General features: G+C 35.3%; 1 protein-coding gene across 4 annotated transcripts in view; it reads right to left on the reverse strand.

The window, feature by feature from the left end:
• Positions 1 to 19,602, reverse strand: part of ELP4 (elongator acetyltransferase complex subunit 4) — a 278,539-nt gene that overhangs the window by 60,997 nt on the left and 197,940 nt on the right. The window contains exon 10 of one of the 4 annotated variants that reach the window (XM_037839031.1): positions 9,143 to 9,432. The exons of the other annotated variants lie outside the window; for them this stretch is intronic. Coding sequence (XP_037694959.1) covers positions 9,412 to 9,432 — 21 coding nt within the window. The 3' untranslated portion in view covers positions 9,143 to 9,411. Of the gene's footprint in view, positions 1 to 9,142; positions 9,433 to 19,602 lie in introns of those variants that run through there. 4 annotated transcript variants of the gene reach the window in all.

The following is a 19,602-nucleotide window of genomic DNA, read 5'->3' on the forward strand; positions in this document are numbered from 1 at the left end:
TGCTATGTGCCAAATCCTGGGCTAAGTGATTTAATGTAAAGTTAATCATTGTGGCAACCCTATGAGGCAGGAGAGAAGAGGAAACTTAGGCTCATAGATCAGTAGTAAAAGGAAGAGTAAGAGCTGTCTGACTCCAAACTCAAAACTATAAAAACACTGTAGTATATTATTTTTCTGTGTTTGTGTGTTTTAGTAAACTTTTTATTTTGAACTAATTTCAAACTTACAGGAGAGTTACAAAAATAATTTAAAATATAATATATAATATATAATATAAAATAATATAAAATAATATAATATAAAATTCAAACATAACCCTGACCCTGATACTCAGATCCTCCAACTTCGAACATTTTGACATATTTGCTGTATCATTCTATCTACTCATCTATCTTCTCTCTCTCGGTCTGTATCTATCCATCTATCTACTTTTTAGACATTTGAGAAAAGGTTGTATATATAATGCTCCTTGAACACTTAGTACTTCCATATACTTTTCAACCATTCAACCACATACATCTCAACCATTCCCAAGCATACATTTGCAATGCTGTTCTACCCTTGCCACCATCCATTACCAGAACTTTCCCTTAACCCCAACCATAAACCCTGCATCCATTATGCATTAACTCCCCATTTCACCCCCCAAATCTGTAGTCTACTTTTTGTTTCTATGAATTTGCATAGTCTAGCTATTTCATGTAAGTAGAATCATACAATATCTATCCCTTTGTGTCTGACTTATTTTACTCAGCACGATATCTTCAAGATAAATCCATATGTAGTAAGTATTAGAATTTCACTCCTTTATAGGGGTGAATAATGTCTCATTGTGTATATATACCACATCTTGTTGACCCATTATTCTGCTGATAAACATTTGGGTTACGTTCTACTTTTTGGCATCGTCAATAATGCCTCTATGAACTTTAGTTGGCAAATATCTGTTGGAGTCCCTGATTTCAATTCTTTTGGATATGTACCTAGAAGTGGGATAGCCAGTCCATAAAGATGGCAGTGTTTGAAGGATTGAGTGAGTCCAGTGTCACTGGCTCTGAAGACAGAGGAATAAGGTCACAATCCAAGGAATGCCTCTAGAAGCTAGAAAAGGCAAGGAAACGGATTCTCCTCTAAGGCTTTTAGAAGGAACTCAGCCCTGTGGACCTCTTGATTTTAGCCCTGTCAGACCCATTTTGTACTTTTGTCCTCCATAACTATATTGTACCATTTAAGTCCCTAAGTTTGTGGTAATTTTTTTTTTTTTTTGGCTCACAGTGTCATCATATATTTGTATATTCATCACCACTATCAAATCATATCATTTTCATTACTCCAAAAAATTTTTAAAAAGAAAGAGAACACCTAAATTATTTCACATCCCTCATCACCCCCCATTATTTATATATTTTTGTCTTTATTTTATTACTCATCTCCCCATACACTGGAGAAAGGGAATATCAGTCACAAGTTTTTCATAATCACATGGTCACATGATAAACCTATAGTTATACAATCATTGAGAATCAGGGCTATTGACTTACAATTCAACAGTTTCAGGTACTTCCTTCTAGCTATTCTAATACAGAAGACAATAAAAAGGAATATGTATATAATGCATAATAATAGTCCCCAGAATGACCTCTTCACTCTATTTGGAATATCTTAGCCACTGAAATTTTTTCTTACATTTCTTTTACCCCTTATGGTTAAGAAGGCATTCTCCATCCCATGAAGCCAGGGCCACGCTCATCCCTGGGAGTCATGTCCCACATTGCCAGGGAGACTTACACCCCTGGGAGTTATGTCCCAGGTGGAAGGGAGGGTATTGAGTTAATCTGCAGAGTTGGCTTAGAGATACAGGCAACATCTGAGCAAGAAAAGTTGTTTTCTGGGCGTGACCCCTAGACATAGTTATAAGTAGGCTTAGTTTTGCCATATGAGAGTAAAGTTTCATAAGGGCAAGTCTCCAGGTCTAGGGCTTGACTTATTAAATTGGTTAAGAGAATAGCAGGAATTCCCCAAGTGGAGGAGTTTAATAATCCCCCCCCCCCAGGTCCCTCAAGGGCACTCTGCAAATACTTTATTATTTTCTGCCCAAAATATTCTGGGATGTATTAGGGTATTACATTAGCCTGTGCAGAACAACACACACTCATTCTCTATTCTAAACATGAAATTATGACATTTAAATAAATTTACCAGACCCTAAAATTAGATAGTGTGCTACAGAAAATATAAATTTTGTACCAAATAAACTTTTTTTCCTTTGGTCTCACACAGAAGTTGAAGTTTTAAAAAATAGTCAATATCATCCTATACCCCATACTCTAATTTACCTTGGTCCTAACCAAGTCCATTTCATTCATATCTTGAACTGTAGTCTGATCTCTTTTTCAGCTTCTTTAAGAGTTGCTGTATGGAGTAATATTGATGTACATAGCTGCTGAACTTTAACTCTGAGTCTCTGGTGTCACACGGATACCCAAATTTCCAGGAAACTACCAGGTTATACACAAAGAGTACAGTATCTCAGAACTTAGAAATAACAGTTATCAGTCAGGAATAGATGTGACTGCTGTTAAGAGCTTACAATCTCAGAACCTTTACAACAAGCCTTTTTGAACATTCTATACTCCTTAATCATTGATTGCCCACTTGCTACTGCATTCTATCTCTGGATAACTTATGCTCATGAATTTAATTCACAGTGTTTGCTCATTATAGTTAGTTTATATTAGTGAGGCCTTACAATATTTGTCCCTTTGTTTTTGGCTTATTTCACTCAACATAATTTCCTCAAGATTCATTCACCTAGTTGCATTTCTCATGTCTTCAGTTCTTCTTGCAGCCACTCAATATTCTGTTTTATTTACACATCACAATTTACCCCTCCGTTTATTTTTCAGCGTACTCTTAGGTCACATCCATCCATTGCAAATCATGAATAGTGCCACCATAATCATTTGTGTGCAAATGTCTGTTTGTATCCTTGCTTTCAGTTCTTTCAAGTATGCACCACATAAAAGAGTTGCAGGATCATATGGCAGCACTATGCCCAGCACTCTGTGGAACCACCACACTGTTCAGAGGGGCTGCACCGTTCTACTTCCCTACCAACAGTGAATACCTATATCTGTCTCTCCACATCTTCCCCAGCACTTGCATCTTTCTGTTTATTTTTTCAACAGTTTTATTCACTCATCATAGAATCCATCCTAAGTGACTGTATTGTATTTTTCCATATACCATTTGTTTTAGTTTGCTAATGCTGCCGGAATGCAAAACACCAGAAACTGATTGGGTTTTATAAAAGGGGGTTTATTTGGTTACACAGTCACAGTCTTAAGGCCATAAAGTGTCCAAGGTAACACATCAGCAATCGGGTACCTTCACTAGAGGATGGCCCATGGTGTCTGGAAAACCTCTCTTAACTAGGAAGGCACATGGCTGGTGTCTGCTCCAAAGTTCTGGTTTCAAAATGGCTTTCTCACAGGACATTCCTCTCTAGGCTGCAGATCCTCAAAAATGTCACTCTTAGTTGCACTTGGGGTATTTGTCCTCTCTTCGCTTCTCCAGAGCAATGGCCGTCTTCAAACTGCCTCTCATCTGCAGCTCCTGTGCCTTCTACAAAGTGTCCCTCTTGGCGTAGCAGCTTGCTCCTTCTGTCTGATCTTATATAGTGCTCCAGTAATTTAATTCAGACCCACCTTGAATGGGCAGGACAACACCTCCATGGAAATTATCCAATCAGAGTCATCACCCACAGTCTGGTGGGGCGCATCCGTGGAAACACTCAAAGAATTACAATCTAATTAACACTGATAGGTCTGCCCACACAAGATTACATCAAAGATAATGGCATTTGGGGGGACATAATACATTCAAACTGGCACACCATCCTATTTTCAACACCTTGCAATGGTGACATTAATTTGTTCTCCCTTATGTAAAAGCTCTCTTACATTTGCACACTTAATCAATATCATTGTTCACTCCAGTTTTCACCAAGCTATACAGTCCCAGTGTTTATCCTCTACCTATTCTTCTGATGTCATATAGGCCCTTAGTCTTCCTCTTTCAACTATACTTGCCCTCATCTTTGCTTACTGCACTTACAGTATTGTGCCACCATTAGATAGTATTCTTCTGCTCTCCTTTCCGGATCACTACCATCAGTCCTGCTGAATATTCTGCACTTCTTCAGCATCAAACGCCCAATCTCCACCCTCTTTCTATCTCCTGTTAACTTGTTCTCTTAACTTTAGTACTCAGAGATTGCTCATTATAGTTAGTTCATATTAGTGAGACTGTACAGTATTTGTCCTTTTGTTTTTGGTGAACTTCACTCAACATAATGTCCTCAAGGTTCATTCATGTTATTATATGCATCATCACTTTATCTCTTCTTACAGTGACATAGTATTCCATCATGTGTATGTACCACAGTTTGTTTATCCTCTCATCCATTGATGGGCATTTGGATTCTCCCTCGCTTAGTAATCATGAATAATGCTGTTATAAGTATTGGTGTGCAAATGTCCATTGGGGTCCCACCTTCAGTTCCTCTGAGTATATACCAAAAGAATGAAAGAGGACCCCATCTTTACACCTCACACAAAAATCAACTCAAAATGGATCAAAGACCCGGACATTAGAGCAAAGACCACAAAACTATTAGAAGACAATGTAGGGAAATATCCCAGAGATCTGTTGATAGGAGGTGATTTCCTAGACCCTACACCCAAAGCATGAGCAATGAAAGAAAAATAGACAAATGGGATCTCCTCAGAACTGAACACCTCTGTGAATCAAAGGACTTTGTGGGAAAGTAAAAAGGTAGCCTACGCAATGGGAGACAACACTTGGAAACCACATATCAGAGAAGGGCCCAATATCCAGAATAATAAAGAGATCATACAACTCAACAGCAAAAAGACAAAGGACCCAATTATAAAATGGGCAAAAGACATGGAAGGACCCTTTTCTGAAAAAGAAATACAAATGGCTTAAAACACATGCTCAACTTCACTAGCTACTAGGGAAATGTCACATGTGTTTTAACAAGCAACCAGGTGATTTTGATACTTGATGAGGTTGGAGAACCGTTGTCCTCGGTTGAAGAAACTGCCTGACCCAATGATTCCTGAAATCCCTGGGAGTCATCATCATGCTATAACTGGTTGATGTGGGGTGTACAAAGGCCCAAGCCCCCAGCCTCCACTGAGACAACTGAAAGGCCATCCCAGATTCAGATTTCCTAATTTTCTTTGCTGAGGTCTCTGTTGAAAATGCATCATTTTCAACTTCCTCTTTTCCCAATCTTGCTTCCCTCACACATCACAGGTATTGTTAATGAGGATACGGTCCAAAAACCCTCATGTATGCAAATATCCAACTCACAGACTGTTTTCTTGGTGCTATGGCTGGAATTGTGACCCACAAAGTATGTTCAAATCCTAACTCCTGGTCTTATGGATGTGACCCTATTTGGAAAGAGGGTCTTTGAAGAAGTTATTAGTTAAGTTAGTTAAGATGAGGCCAAGCTGGATTAGGATGGGTGCAAATCTAGTATGAATGGTGTCCTCAAAAGAGGAGAAAGTTGAACAAAGGGAGAAGATGGCCAAGTGACAGAAGCAGAGACTGAGTTATGTCACAAATCAAAGAACACCATGGATTTCTGGCCAGCCACAGGCAGCTCCCTACAGACTTCATAGGAAGCATGGACCTTGATTTTGATCTTCTGGCCTCCATAACTGTGAGACAATACATTCCAATTGTTTTAAGTCACCCAGTTTTTGGTACTTTGTTACAGCAGCCTTAGGAATCTAAGACACTGGGGAATCTGGCTTCAAATGGATCCACTCCTGGGACATACAGACAACTCACCAAAAATACCCCCTCTAAAGAGTAGTTGACCCCCAAAAAGACAAAGTGGTTTTGAGCATGGCTTGGAAGAGCTCAAAGGGGATTAAAAAATGATGACCCTCCCAAAGATTCAGGAGAGATGGCTAAAATTAGGGAATGTGGCAAGGAATACGTTGTTTTATTGGTCACTATCAGATCCTAGCAAGCACTGAGCTCTGACCATAGTGCCCAACTCGGAGACAAGCAGATGTATTGTCTGCAGACCACAAGGTAAGGATGGGGAACTGAGGAAATTGACCTTGTCAATCAACCGAGGTGCTTTCCATCTCTCTGAGGCAGAAAGACCCCCCCTTCAAAATACAGAGAGTACGCAACAGCTTCATGAGTTCCCTGGCAACAGATGGTCACCAGTTCCCTTTGGAATTATGGAACTGGGTTTCACTCAGGTAGTGGGTTTCAAGGGTCTCTGGAAAGGAATCAGAGAGTAGAGTCCCAGGTGAATTCCTACTCTACTTTCCACCCAGCTGTTGGCCTCAATTCCTCTGAGCAGGCCAGCGCTCCTGCCTATTATTTTCAAGTAGATACTCAGGTAGATACCCAGATGGACCCAAGAAGAGAGGCTCTGGGGCTCTGGAGAAATGACACACTTCTGGGAAATGATTCTCTTGGCTCAGACACAGCCAGAGAACTTTTAGCCTGGGCCGTTCATGTTTCATCACCTTTTCCACACAAAGGCAATACAGAAGCTGGTTCTATCTTCTTTGGCAAATGAATGTGCTAATTTAAGACACTGAGCAACTTTGGAGAGTTCTTATGCAGGTCCAACAAGAGGATGGGCTGAGCAAAAAGGTGGGTTTCCTGTTCAGTTGTGGGCACAGTATGAGTAGTGTGGGTCCCACAGGAATGAAGTGTTCGTCCTACCTGTGCAGGCAGTGCCTGGTCCGAGAATCTGGTAATTTTTAATATCAGTAATACAAAACTAATACAATATGTAAATAATACCACAAATTTGGAATTGTGCAAAAACAAATAAGTTGTGGTTTTATGTAACTTTCAGGTGACCATATAAGTAACAACAGTGATAGTTCTCTTGATTATACTGGGTATGGAATTCCAGTAAAATGAAATGTAGTAAAATTCATCATTACAAATTTATTACTAACATTTATTTTTAATTATCTGGGCTAGAGACAAAAAAAAAAAATCTTTCTTTGCAATTCATACTTTAGTCAGTGGAAATGTTCTTCTATTTGTGAACATGACAGGAGAACAGGAAGGAAGCAATTTAAAATACAACAGGAGAGATTTTTGTTTGAACAAAAAGAATTTTTGATGCAGTCACTCCAATATGTGAAATACTTCTTTCGCTAATTCCTATTAAGATGTATTGGTGGCTCTCCAATCCTTTCATCTTATCAAACTTAACTACTTCTGCCTGCAAGTGTTAAACCTCTGATCAAATCATACCAGAAACTTTACCAACAGTCTCTCTTAATTCCCACCTATCTTCTTAGGGCATCTCTACTCTAACCGGAATGTTCTTTTTTTTTGTCTTTGCTTATTCAGCAGAAACTGATCTCCATCTCTAAGCATCTACAGCAGTCTATTCTCTAACTACATTTTAGCTTCTATTGCACATTATTGTCTATTATTTGTATATTATTCATTATTGTTTCAGGTTTCATGTCTTATTTTTCTGTTAGCTCCTTGATGATCAAAGACGGTTGATAGGTCTATAGGGATTCATTATATTTTCTTGGTATATGTTTGAAATTTCCTACAATAAAAAGCGTGTTTTTTTTGTTTTGTTTTTTTTCAAAGAAACCAGGAGAGGTACAGTTCTATCTGTAAAGCATTCTTTCAATTTCTAGTTTCTCTTTCCTTAGGAATTCCTAGAGTTGGTTTGTCTCTAAGGTTATACTTCTCTGGTTGCAGAAATATGACATGAAAGAAAGGTATGATACTATGTTCAAAGACTCATGGCTTTATCCAATATAATAACAGATTTCAATAAATTTAGTTGTGCCTTATTCAATAAAGAACTTTCACTATTGTTCAGTAAAAAGAAGCACAAACAATCAAACTCACTGGTTAATTGTTTATACATAATGTCTACTTTGAAATCTTTACTTCAAACATTCTTGATGCAGGATTCCTTGTTAGCATATTTTTGGCAAGAAATGATTGAGGCAGAAGGTTTTCATCAACATTTCATAAAGAAAAAGTTAGAATCAACAGTAAAACTTACTATCACTAGTTTTTACTATATAATAAAGTATTAGTAACACAAAGTGTTAATTAATTTCTAATTATTCTATTATTTAGATTTCATGAAGGTTGATTGGACTTGATCCATCATTTTACGGAAAATTAATTATTTCAAATACATGCACCACTTTATGCAACCTGCCTGATTTGCATTGAGGAAAATTCAGCAGAAGTAATTGAGGCACAAGCAAATACTGGCACTGACTGAACTCAATTTTCATTCCAAATTTCTGCAAAATCCCAAGGCACAACAATATCAGATGCAAGGGGGAAAACAAACAAAAGCAATGTGAAAAGGGAACATGAAGAGAGAATATTACAAGAATCAGAGAACAAAGGGATTGCAAAACTATTTTAGTGCCATAGATGAGCAGTGAGGGCTTCATTCAGGCAAGGTGGAATAAGATATCATATGGCATCCTGACAATTGATGTCTTCATTTAAATGTAAGAATTTACATTCTAATTAGAAAGAATTTACATCTTAATCAGAGGCAGCTGTATTATCTTGTTACTGTTTTTTTCAAAGGTAATGAACTAAAGTACTGCTGTGCTTTTTCAACCAGAAACTAAACAGACAGCATTCAGTGTTATTTTATAGCTTACCTGCTGTAAGCTGTTTTTAATATTTTCAAAGATTAAATTCTAACTAAAATCTTTTAAAAATGAAAATTGTATTTGACATCACTAGCATAGTATGATAATGACATTAAAGTATTTAAACAAAACCTTTTCTAACTTGTATTTTAAATGTACTTATTTATCAAGCTAATAGAAGCCTCTTATGATTTATTAATATAATATTGTTTTCATTCGATAAGACAGTAGAAAAGCTACCAAAGTAGAAATGTAGAAACATTATGGTGAAACCCTGTTCTCAACTTACTTTTGGCTATATCATTTGCTAAATACAAAACTTTACTTATTAATCATTTAAATTAAGGTGCATTCTTTTTTATTATTATGATATTTAGCAAGGAAACATATCAAATACGTACAACAGAATAATAAATACAATAGCCTTGTATTTTGCTTATGTTTTAATGCTATTTTGTTACTACCATATCATTTCAAAATGTAATGCTTCACAAATACATCCAATTCTAATGGGACCCAGGATTATCACAGTGAAATTAAAGGAAATAATGCACACAAATTCATAATGTTCTAGGTTGTTCATAATGATGGTAGCTCGACCTAGGTACTGGTAGTTGGTGATATCTTTGCAAAATCAAGCCCATCATTCATGAGAACCAGCATGAGCTCACTGACCCATGGTTCAGAAGAAACTGGGCTTGGCCTAAAAGAAATCAAGCAGGAGAAAATTACGAGTGTTAATAAAAATGTAAAATGCCACCTTTGTCCCTAGCACTATGTGTCTTTAGGTTATTGATACTTATTTTCATCAGCTGCATCATTATATGGAGTTGTATTATGGGCTAGTTGATAATTTGCAGGTTTATGATTTAATTTATTATGTAATATATATATTATTTTAAAGTGAGGGGAAGGAAAATAATAAAAAGATGAAAGCTGTGCCTACCAGTCTATTAAATACCACACCAATTTGGTCAATTCAGTCAAAATATTTGATTTAAAAAATTATAGAGAGAATCTAAGATAATTCTGAGGTACATATTTATCTTTATCATCATACTGATTTTCTGGATCTATACGTATCAAAGAAAAACAGATCACATACAAATGTGCTACACTAAAAAAAAAACATCAACAATATTCTAGGTAGATGAAAATGATGAAATTAATTTTAAGGTGGCATTTCCCTAACCTAGGCCACTCTGATGACAAAGAGGAGATAATTATTAGTTTAGTGGTGCTCTTGTATTCCCACTAAAGACAATTTATAGAGGAAATGATTCAGATGGGCTTGACTGAATTACTGGCTCTGAAAGACGGCTTTATACTGCTGTCAAAAACCATCACACTACTTTTGAAAGGTTTATTTGTCTATGGCTCTTCTGTGTATGATTAGTTATGAGGGCACCTAACACTTTCCTCATAGTACACACAATGACTTCCTTTTCAAAAGTATCCCAGATTAAGTTTTTGATTATTCATAGGTTTTATGGAATCTGTTTCCTTTTTCATAAAGACACTTTAAAAAATAAAGTGGATTTTGCTTTTTATATTTATTTATGGTCCAAGTGTAATATAACAGATTTTGAATTTTGAGTATACTAGAGTGTTATATCCAGCTCCACCAGTTTTCCACCTGACCCCATGTTCAAAGTAATGATAAATACTCATATCCAATGTGAAAGAGCAAAATAAAACTTAATACACGACTCTTCTTTTTCTGTCCCTTGTTTCCTTATCACTTCCTAACTAGACTACTTGCTAATAGTCTCCTCCCCATATAATTTCTACTGCCTAAGTCATGGGTTCTAGACTCCCTACTATACTGTATGCTCTAATAGTGACATGGTCTATAAAAGACATGGATTCCAATCCTGATTCTGTCACTATCTGGCTCTTATTTTTCTCATTGTAAAATGAAGAGAGTAGAAAAGATTATTTCAGTGGTCTCTTCCCCACTAAAATTCAATGACTCTATTCCTACTCATTGTGTCTTAATTATTTCACACCTATTAACACACCACTCTTCCCTTAACCCCAATGCAACATACATTTTTGCCCTCCTCTGTCCATCCAAATCCTACGCATTTTTCAAGATTCATTTCAAATCTCATCTTCACGATGCTGCTCTGATCAAGTTGGCCAACTCTCTAACTCATGTCCTGAACAAATAGTTATTGGTGCCTCACCTGTATCAGGCACTATACCAGACACTGTCATGCAAAGAATGAATAAGAAAAGAAGCAAAGAAAGAAATATTAAAGATAGTGATAAGTACAAGGAAGGCAATAAACAGCTTGCTGAAGGAGTGTGTACATGTTCATTATTTATATAGTATGATCAGAGAATGCTTACTTCCTATAGCATTCTCAGCAAGAATTAAGAATTTAATCTATTATTATCTTGAATTGGTTTTTGAATTATCCTGGGTATAAATCTCCAAGTAGATTGCAGTAACAATGATCATTATTATTGTAGCTAGCATGAATTGAGTACTTAAGCAATTCACCTGTATTTTATAATTCAATCCTTAGAACAGGATAGGTATTTTTATTATTATTGTTATTATTATTATTCCATTTTATTCAAGATGAGAAAACAGGGACTTAGAATTAGGTTAAGATATTTGCACAATTAGTAAGTGCAGAGTTGGGACCAAAATCCATGTCTGCAGATACTAAAGTATATTATATTAATTACCATGATAAACTCCTTCTTGGAGACAGGTTATCATATTTTGTGGGGTTTAGTATCCTCACAGAGTAAGAAACAGTGTGTACACATACCAGGCACTTAATAAATGTTTGACAAATAAATGATTGAACAGTGAACAAGTGAACCTTGGATTTTTCAGGTAGGCATTGCACTTCCCTTGTAGTAGCTTCCTTGTCTTAGCATACACTTAATCAGCCTTCAAAGACTTCTCTTTGAGAAAGACAGGGAAATCTTGAATTGAAAATCCTGTTTAAAGGTAATTCAAATTTAGTTTGAAACATGGCTTCTTATTGTGGCATCATGTTGTTGGTAAGCATGATACTTTCCTACCAAGGACAAATTGGTTCTGGGTAAACCCCATACCAGCAATTGCTCATTTTGAGTTTACATTCTTTCATTCAAAGGATTTTGACTCAAATACTGAAAATATTCAACTATAGGATGTATAAATCAGGGACCTGTTACATAGTAGGAAATTTAATAAAATCAATTAATTAAGGACCCCCTTTCACAGAGTTGGAGTTAGATTCCAGATGTTTTGAAGACCAAAAGGATGTACTGTTAAAGAAACATCTAAATTTTAATTTCATATATATAAATATATATATATATATAAAATATATAAAAATGGGGGCAATATGTCAAGTTTTAATTTCAAATAAAATTGTGAATGCATCAATAGCAATTTTCCTTGTACATCGATGTACCAATAGCTAACACAATGCATTTGAATACTTATTCTACTTAGCACAATCAGCAATAGTTTTTTTAATAAAATATTGTATTTTACAATATTTAGTATTTCTCAAGAGTATGAGAAAATCTTTACAAGTAGTGACATGTAAGAAGAAAATTCAGATTGCAATTTTAATAAATACTGTGTACTATCTGACTAATAGTGTTTCTTCTATATTTTGCTTAAACGCCAGAGTGACTTTAAATCACCCTTCTTCAAAAACATCTACCAATTTCTGTCACTGTCATTCCAGATTTCAGTTTGATGAATGCTCACAGTGGGACAAATTTTTCTTTTATAAGCCTTAAATTTGTAGCAAGGTGTAGAATCAATTCAATTATTTACACTAACAGTGGAGTCCTTATTCATGGGTAATCCAAAAGAGAAGCTTAAAGAAAAAAGTATAACTACATTACTTCCTACACTATTATAGTTTATTAGGTTTTAATTTCTTTATTTTACTTTTGTGTGAAATTTTTTTATTGTCTGTTTTTTAATTTTTTTAAAAATTTTCTGATTAAGTTAATTGAAAAAAAAAATGCAATGAAAAAAACATATATGCAGAGCCCACCTGAGGAGCTGGGGGAAAATGCAGAGGTGTTGGGCTTCCTCACCTGGATGGCTGATGATGTTCTCACAAACACTTAGGACTGGTGGGCTGTTGGGTGGAGCCCTCTATCACAGGACTTGCCCTTATGAAGCTCGTTACTGCAAAGGAGAGGCTAACCTGCTTATAATTGTGCCTAAGAGTCTGCCCCTGAATATCTCTTTGTTGCTCAGATGTGGCCCTCCCTCTCTCTAGCTAAGTCAGCTTGGTGAGTGAAATCACTGCCCTCCCCCCTACACGGTATCTGACACCCAGGGATGTAAATCTCCCCGGCAATGTGGGATATGATTCCTGGGGATGAATCTAGACCCAGCATCATGGGATTGAGAATATCTTGACCAAAAGGGGGATGCGAAATGAAACAAAATAAAGTTTCAGTGGCTGAGAGATTCCAAAAGGAGTTGAGAGGTCACTCTCAAGCTTTTTAGGTTTTAATGTATTGGAATAACTAGAAGTAAATACTTGAAACTAACAAACTGCACCCAGTAGCCTTGCCTCTTGAAGACATATGCATAACAATGTAGCTTACAAAGGGTGACAATGTGATTGGGAAAGCCTTGTGTATCACAATCCTCTTTATCCAGTGTAAGGATGGATGAGTAGAAAAATGGGGACAAAAAACTAAAGGAATAATAGGGTGGGGGGGTGATGTGGGTGTTCTTTTTTCACTCTTATTTTTTCCTATTCTTATCTTCATTTTTTGGGGGTACAAAATGTTAATGTTAAAAAAAAATAGATGGGGGTGATGAATGAACAACAATATGATGGTAGTGTGAAGTATACTTTGGATGACTATGGTATGTGAATATATCTCAATAAAACTGAATATAAAAAAGTATATTTAATGCAGAATGTGCTTCAGCATTATTTTTATTGTGATTTTCTCAGGGAGAAGTTAGAAGATAGCTGGCTTCTGTAACTTGATTTATTGCTCAAATCTTCTTCTCCACTGCTGGGAAAAAAATTGCAGCATCACTTATAGCATTTGTACTGATGTATCAGTTACAGTCGGAGTTTAAAAAAACCAGTCTATAAATTTGGCTCTCACCTATGGAACTTATTGATAACTGTTCTTCTCTTACAGCTCTGACCAGATTATAGTATCTTATTTAAATGAAAAGGTGCTTAGTTTAGGAAAACAGTGACATCATTAATAAAACTTGAAATATTTGATGCAGATAATCTGAAATGTGGATAATACTTGTAGATAACTGAGAATTGGTTTTTGAAATTATGCTTTGAACTGCTTGCTGCTAAAATTTTAATATCTAAATTAAAATATCAGAGTTACATTTCATGAGCTTATATGAAAAACTTCTCAGATAAAATAGAACTCTCAATTTGCTTGGTTGTATTTCAAGATCAGAAAAAGCACTTGCTTATAAGATAACATAAGGAACAGGAAAGGGAGGCGTCAAAACACTTTTAAGATGAATAAATGAGAAATTAGAAAACAAATAGATTAATACAAAAAAGAGAATATAGGAATAAAACATTGAGCTATGCTTACTAGTCTATGGTACTGATAGAAATTCTTTAAAAATATAATGGGAAAAATAGGACAATGCTCCTAAGTAGCTACTGAGCCCTCCAAATGCCCAGAAGCAACTACTAAGATTCTCCATCTAGAAGCATATCCTATCCCTTCCTGTATAATCCCTGGAGGCAGATTATAGCCTACAGAAAAAAGAAATAGAAACATACATAGGAGAACAGTCACCTCAAAAACAAAGACAAGAGCCTAACCAAGAATCACCTAACATCTAAGAAAATCAATATCATGGATATGCAACAAACAGAACTTATACTTAAATAGTTTATAACTTACACAGAAGATATTAAAACAGAATTGATATCCTCAAACAGGTAAGATAGGTTGTTAAAAAAAGAACCAACTAAAAAACATGGAAAATAAAAATATGTCTGTCAAAAAAAGGTTCAATGTACTAAAAGAATGGACACAAGAAAGGAGGGAATTAGAGAGTTGGAAGATAGAGTAAAGAGATTATCCTAGAAAGTAAATCAAAAAAGGCAAAGATTACCAAATATTAGAGAAAACTTAAAAGATATGGATATTAGATCCAGAAAGTCCAACATCTGTCTAAAGGAGTTGCAAAAGGAAAGAAAAGAGAGAACAGCAGGGAGGAAACAATCAGGATCTCAAAATGGGAATTCACTTTGTTAACAGACTGAAGGAGAAAGATCAAATGCAGAAAAAATACTTGGTTAAAAACCCTTAGTAAGCAAGAAAATAGAAGGAAACATCTTTTCCCTGATAATAGGACCTATCAAATATCTAAAAGAAATTTCCTTTTTTCAATAGTAAAACAATAGAAGAAATTACATTTAAAGTCAGAAACAAAGACTGTGATGCCCAACTCCATCATTATATTTATACTAGAAGTCCCAGCCAATACAATCATATAATAAAAAGAAATAAAATGCATAAATATTGGAAAGAGACAATATCATATTGTAAACAATATGATCATCTACATATAAAACCCAAGAGAGTAAATGGAAAATCTATTAGCATTAATGACATATTTCAATAGGGTGGCTGGATATAAGATTAACAATTAAGAGTCAATATAAAAATGTAATGAAACAAAAAAGGATCCCATTTACAATAGCTGAAAACAAAACAAAACACAACACAATGGCAAAATACTTTGGAATAAACCTGATATGAAATATGCAAAGGCTATTCACTCTTTTCACAAATATTTACTGAATAAGCAATGGGAATGCAAAGGTAAAAAAAAAAACAGCAAATTCAAGGTACCTTCCCTTACACAGTTTAAAAAGTATATTGAGGTTATAGAATTAGCATATGACCCCTATGATCTAGGTATATATCCCAAAGAATTGAAAGCAGGGACTCGAACAGCATAGCAGAGCATTATTTGTAATTGCCACAAGGTGGAAGCAACCCAAGTGTCCATCAACAGAAAGAATGAATAAACAAAATGTGTTACATACACACAGTGGGCTATTATTCATCCGTAAAAAGGAATGAAGTTCCGGTACACGTGACAACATGAATGAACCCTGAAGACATCATGTTGAGTAGATTAAGCCAGACCCAAAAGGACAGATATTGGATGATCTCACTAATATGAAATAAATAGAATAAGAAAATTCATAAAGACAGAAGGTAGACAACAGGGTTTGGGGTGGGGTTTTGGGGAACTGGGAGTTAATGTTTAATAGGTACAGAGTTTCTGTGTGGGTTGATGAAAAAGCTTTAGTAATGGATGGTGGTAACATGCGATGGTAGCACAACATTGTGAATGTGATTTGCTCCAATGAATCGTATACCTGAAAGTGGGTTAAAATGGGAAATGTTATGTTGTATATATATATTACCACAATAATTTTTTAAAGGAATTTGATAGCTTCACTTTAGCCATTTAGAGAAAGAGAAACTTATGGGAACTGTAATTTTAAAAGTTCAGCAGACCTTTGGATATGCATATCTGAATACTGGGGATAGGTGGGAATTTGGGGCATAAAAGCCATTATTAATGGGGTGCCTGAGACCACAAGGGGAGCCAATGATCCTGGCAGAGAGTAGGGAAAAAAGGAACAGTGGCTGAGGGCAGCAATATTAGGAAACCAGGGTGAGAGGGGCACACAGTCAAGGGGCCTGCCTCACTGGGCACAGCGCACTTATTTTGCGAAGATCTACCTTGTTTTTTATGGTAAACCCCATGGATCTGTCCTAATGAAAATGTTGGTAATTGCTAATATAAACATCTCCAAACATACCACCAAATTAGTCCAAATTTAAATCTCTGTTCTTATCTTGAATTCATCATGGAGGAACACTATTAAAAATATCCTTAAAACATAAAAAAAGTATATTGCGGTGAAAGACCTCAATCAAAGAATCACACCAGTAAACAAACAAACAAATGAAAAGCCATAAACTGATAAGTGCTACAAAGAAATACATGGTGCTCTGAGAGTATATAAAATGAGTTGATTTAGTCAGAGGTTATGGGAGGTGTCCCTCTGGGAGAAATTACTCTGGGGGCTGGAAGAAAGAATTATCCAGGTGTGGTGTGATGTAGAAGGTATTCCAGGAAAACTGAATAGCAAGTGCAAAGGCCAGTAGTAAAAGAGAACAATCCTATTTTAAGGAATGAAAAACAAAAATAAAAGAATGTGTGATAGGCTGAGTAACTGTTGCGCCCCTCCTCTGCCCCAATACTCAGAACCTGTGAATAGTTACCTTACATGGCAAAAGGGACTTTGCAGAAGTGATAAAGTTAAGGATCTTGGTATGGAGAGATTATCCTGGGACCAATGTAATCACAAGAGTTCTTAGATGAGGAATATGGAGGATCAAAGTCAGAGAGAAGATGATGACAGAAGCAGAGGCTGGAGTGATGTGGCTATGGGCCAAGGAAGGCTGGCAGTCCCCGAGGCTGGTAAAGGCAAGGAATGGATTCTCCCCTAGAGCCTCCAGTAGGAACCAGCACTGCAGAACTTGTGACCTGCAGAACTACAGGGTAATAAATTCATGTTGAATTAAATCAGTAAGTTGGTGGCAACTTGTTTAGCAACAATAGAAAACTAATACAGAATTATTTATGTATTACTTTATAATTTAAGGAAAAAAGAAAAAACAAACCATTAAAGTATAACTGATTAGTTCATATCATGGAATTATATGAAATTATGTGAATTTAAGAAGAAATTATAAAATAATACATTCTTAGAAAATAAAAATGATACATAAAGTTCATTGACTTTTCCACACTTACGACACACAAATATAGTTTAATATTTGATATATAAGAAAACAATTGCAAATATTACTTTAGTACTTATTTCTTGCCTCTAGAGAGTTAAAAGACATTTTGATAATGGCAATATATTTTTTTCTTTGTAAAAAAATAAAAAAATAAGACATAAAATATATCCATTGTTATCATTTATTGAGATAGGTAGTAATTAACTAGACTACAGCTGCATATAAATTTTAATCTTTGTAATATATTTGGAGAAATTATTAAAATGCCAAAAATAGAAAGATTCTGAACTTGCATACTCAAGTTTATATGGAAATAGTTTTTTAAATCTGTATCTCAATACCAAGTTCTTAATGATAAAAAATTAATCATGTTGAATCAACCATGTACGGGTTTTTAGTATCTGAGAATTCTATTTTCAAACAGATATAAAACCCACAATATAAGAACAGGATCTACAATGATAAGAGATAATTTGCCTTGATGCATTTTGATAACATGATTGCATTGTGAACTAAATGTACTGTTTTTTTTTTTGAATACTCTATTTCTATTGTAAGCAGAACAAATGCACAGATGGTACGGGCCATAAAAATATAATTAAGCTTTACAGTATTGTTCCTGTCAGATTTCAGAAGTGTGAGCAAGCTTAAGTTAGAGAGCTGAATATATGGACACACTGAACATTTCTGAATTTTAAGTTTTTAGACATACAGATGAAAACTGACATATATTTGGTTGTTTCAAACTATTTCCATTTCCCTCCATATTCTTGGCCCTCAGTTTCAATTTGAGAATCATTTTAGGAGAGGATACATTAACTAAAAAAACCCCAATTCTACTAATTCATCTTTTTCAATCAGATAATATTTGCTTTCCTTAAAATATATATAATAATGTGAAATACTGGCACAGATTATCACCAGAGAAATCACAGGCTGGAAAACCACAACTATATTCCTAGGATGTACCTGAGAGAAGAGATGGAGGAAGGAATCTTTTGAGGTTCCTTTTGGTCTGGTGATTTTGCATTTCAGTAAAATGGTGATTATAAGAGCAATTAGGTAACTGCCCCCAAACCTTCTCATAAATGAAGCAGGGTATAAGTAGATAAATTATCTTAAAAATACTCTGCTAATACTTTGAAAACTACTGGTTGATCTTTTTAACCAATAGCAATTGCTTAAAACTGCTAAAAACCCGTACATGGTTGATTCAAACAGGAAAAACAAAACTCCCGTTTTTATGTCTTTACAAATTCTAATTTAGATGGAAAAAACACTTTAATGGCTTAGTATTCAATTATATATGACACAAAGATTATTTTCTGATGTCTAAAAATCAAGATTTTCAGTCACCATATAAATTTAATTTTTTATCATCAAGAACTTGGTATTGAGACACAGATTTAAATGTATATATATATGTATATATATATTTTTAGAGAGAGAGAGAAAGAGAGAGAGAGAGGTTATCTAAATCTGAATGATGTCATAGCTGTCTCAGGCTTTCTGGGCAATGAAGGTTGTTCCACAGAACTACTAGGATGTCTTCCTTCTCTGTTTCCCTTGCTTAGCAAGCTTGTTGACTAAGCCAGTGGGGCAAGGCCTGAAAGGCTGAAAGGGCCTCCCAGAGACCAGAGTTTCAGGATCCTCTGCAAGGGTCATGTTTAGCAAGTCAAGTAAACAAAGTAAACAAAGGGGGTGCAGGAGGCAGTGACTATAAGAGTTTATCTAAATATGCTATCCCAAGAAGACAACCAAGAATTAAAAGGAGCTTTGGTGTGTTAATACACTGAGGAATAATTGTAGCAAATGTAATCTGCAATGTCTAATTAAAAGTGTTAGCAGGTATAATTTCTTGAGTGCTTTCTATGTATTAGGCACTGTATTCAGCATGTTACACGAATATCCATTTTCCCAATACAAATTCAATGTAAATATTTTATGTTAATTATTCCCTCTTACAACCTTTTGACATAGGTATTATTATCCTTATTTTACATATAAGAAAATTGAGGTTTAGAGAGGTTAAGTATCTTATAAAAGGTCACAT

Source organism: Choloepus didactylus, chromosome 6, assembly GCF_015220235.1.
Source record: "Choloepus didactylus isolate mChoDid1 chromosome 6, mChoDid1.pri, whole genome shotgun sequence".
Lineage (NCBI taxonomy): Eukaryota > Metazoa > Chordata > Mammalia > Pilosa > Megalonychidae > Choloepus > Choloepus didactylus.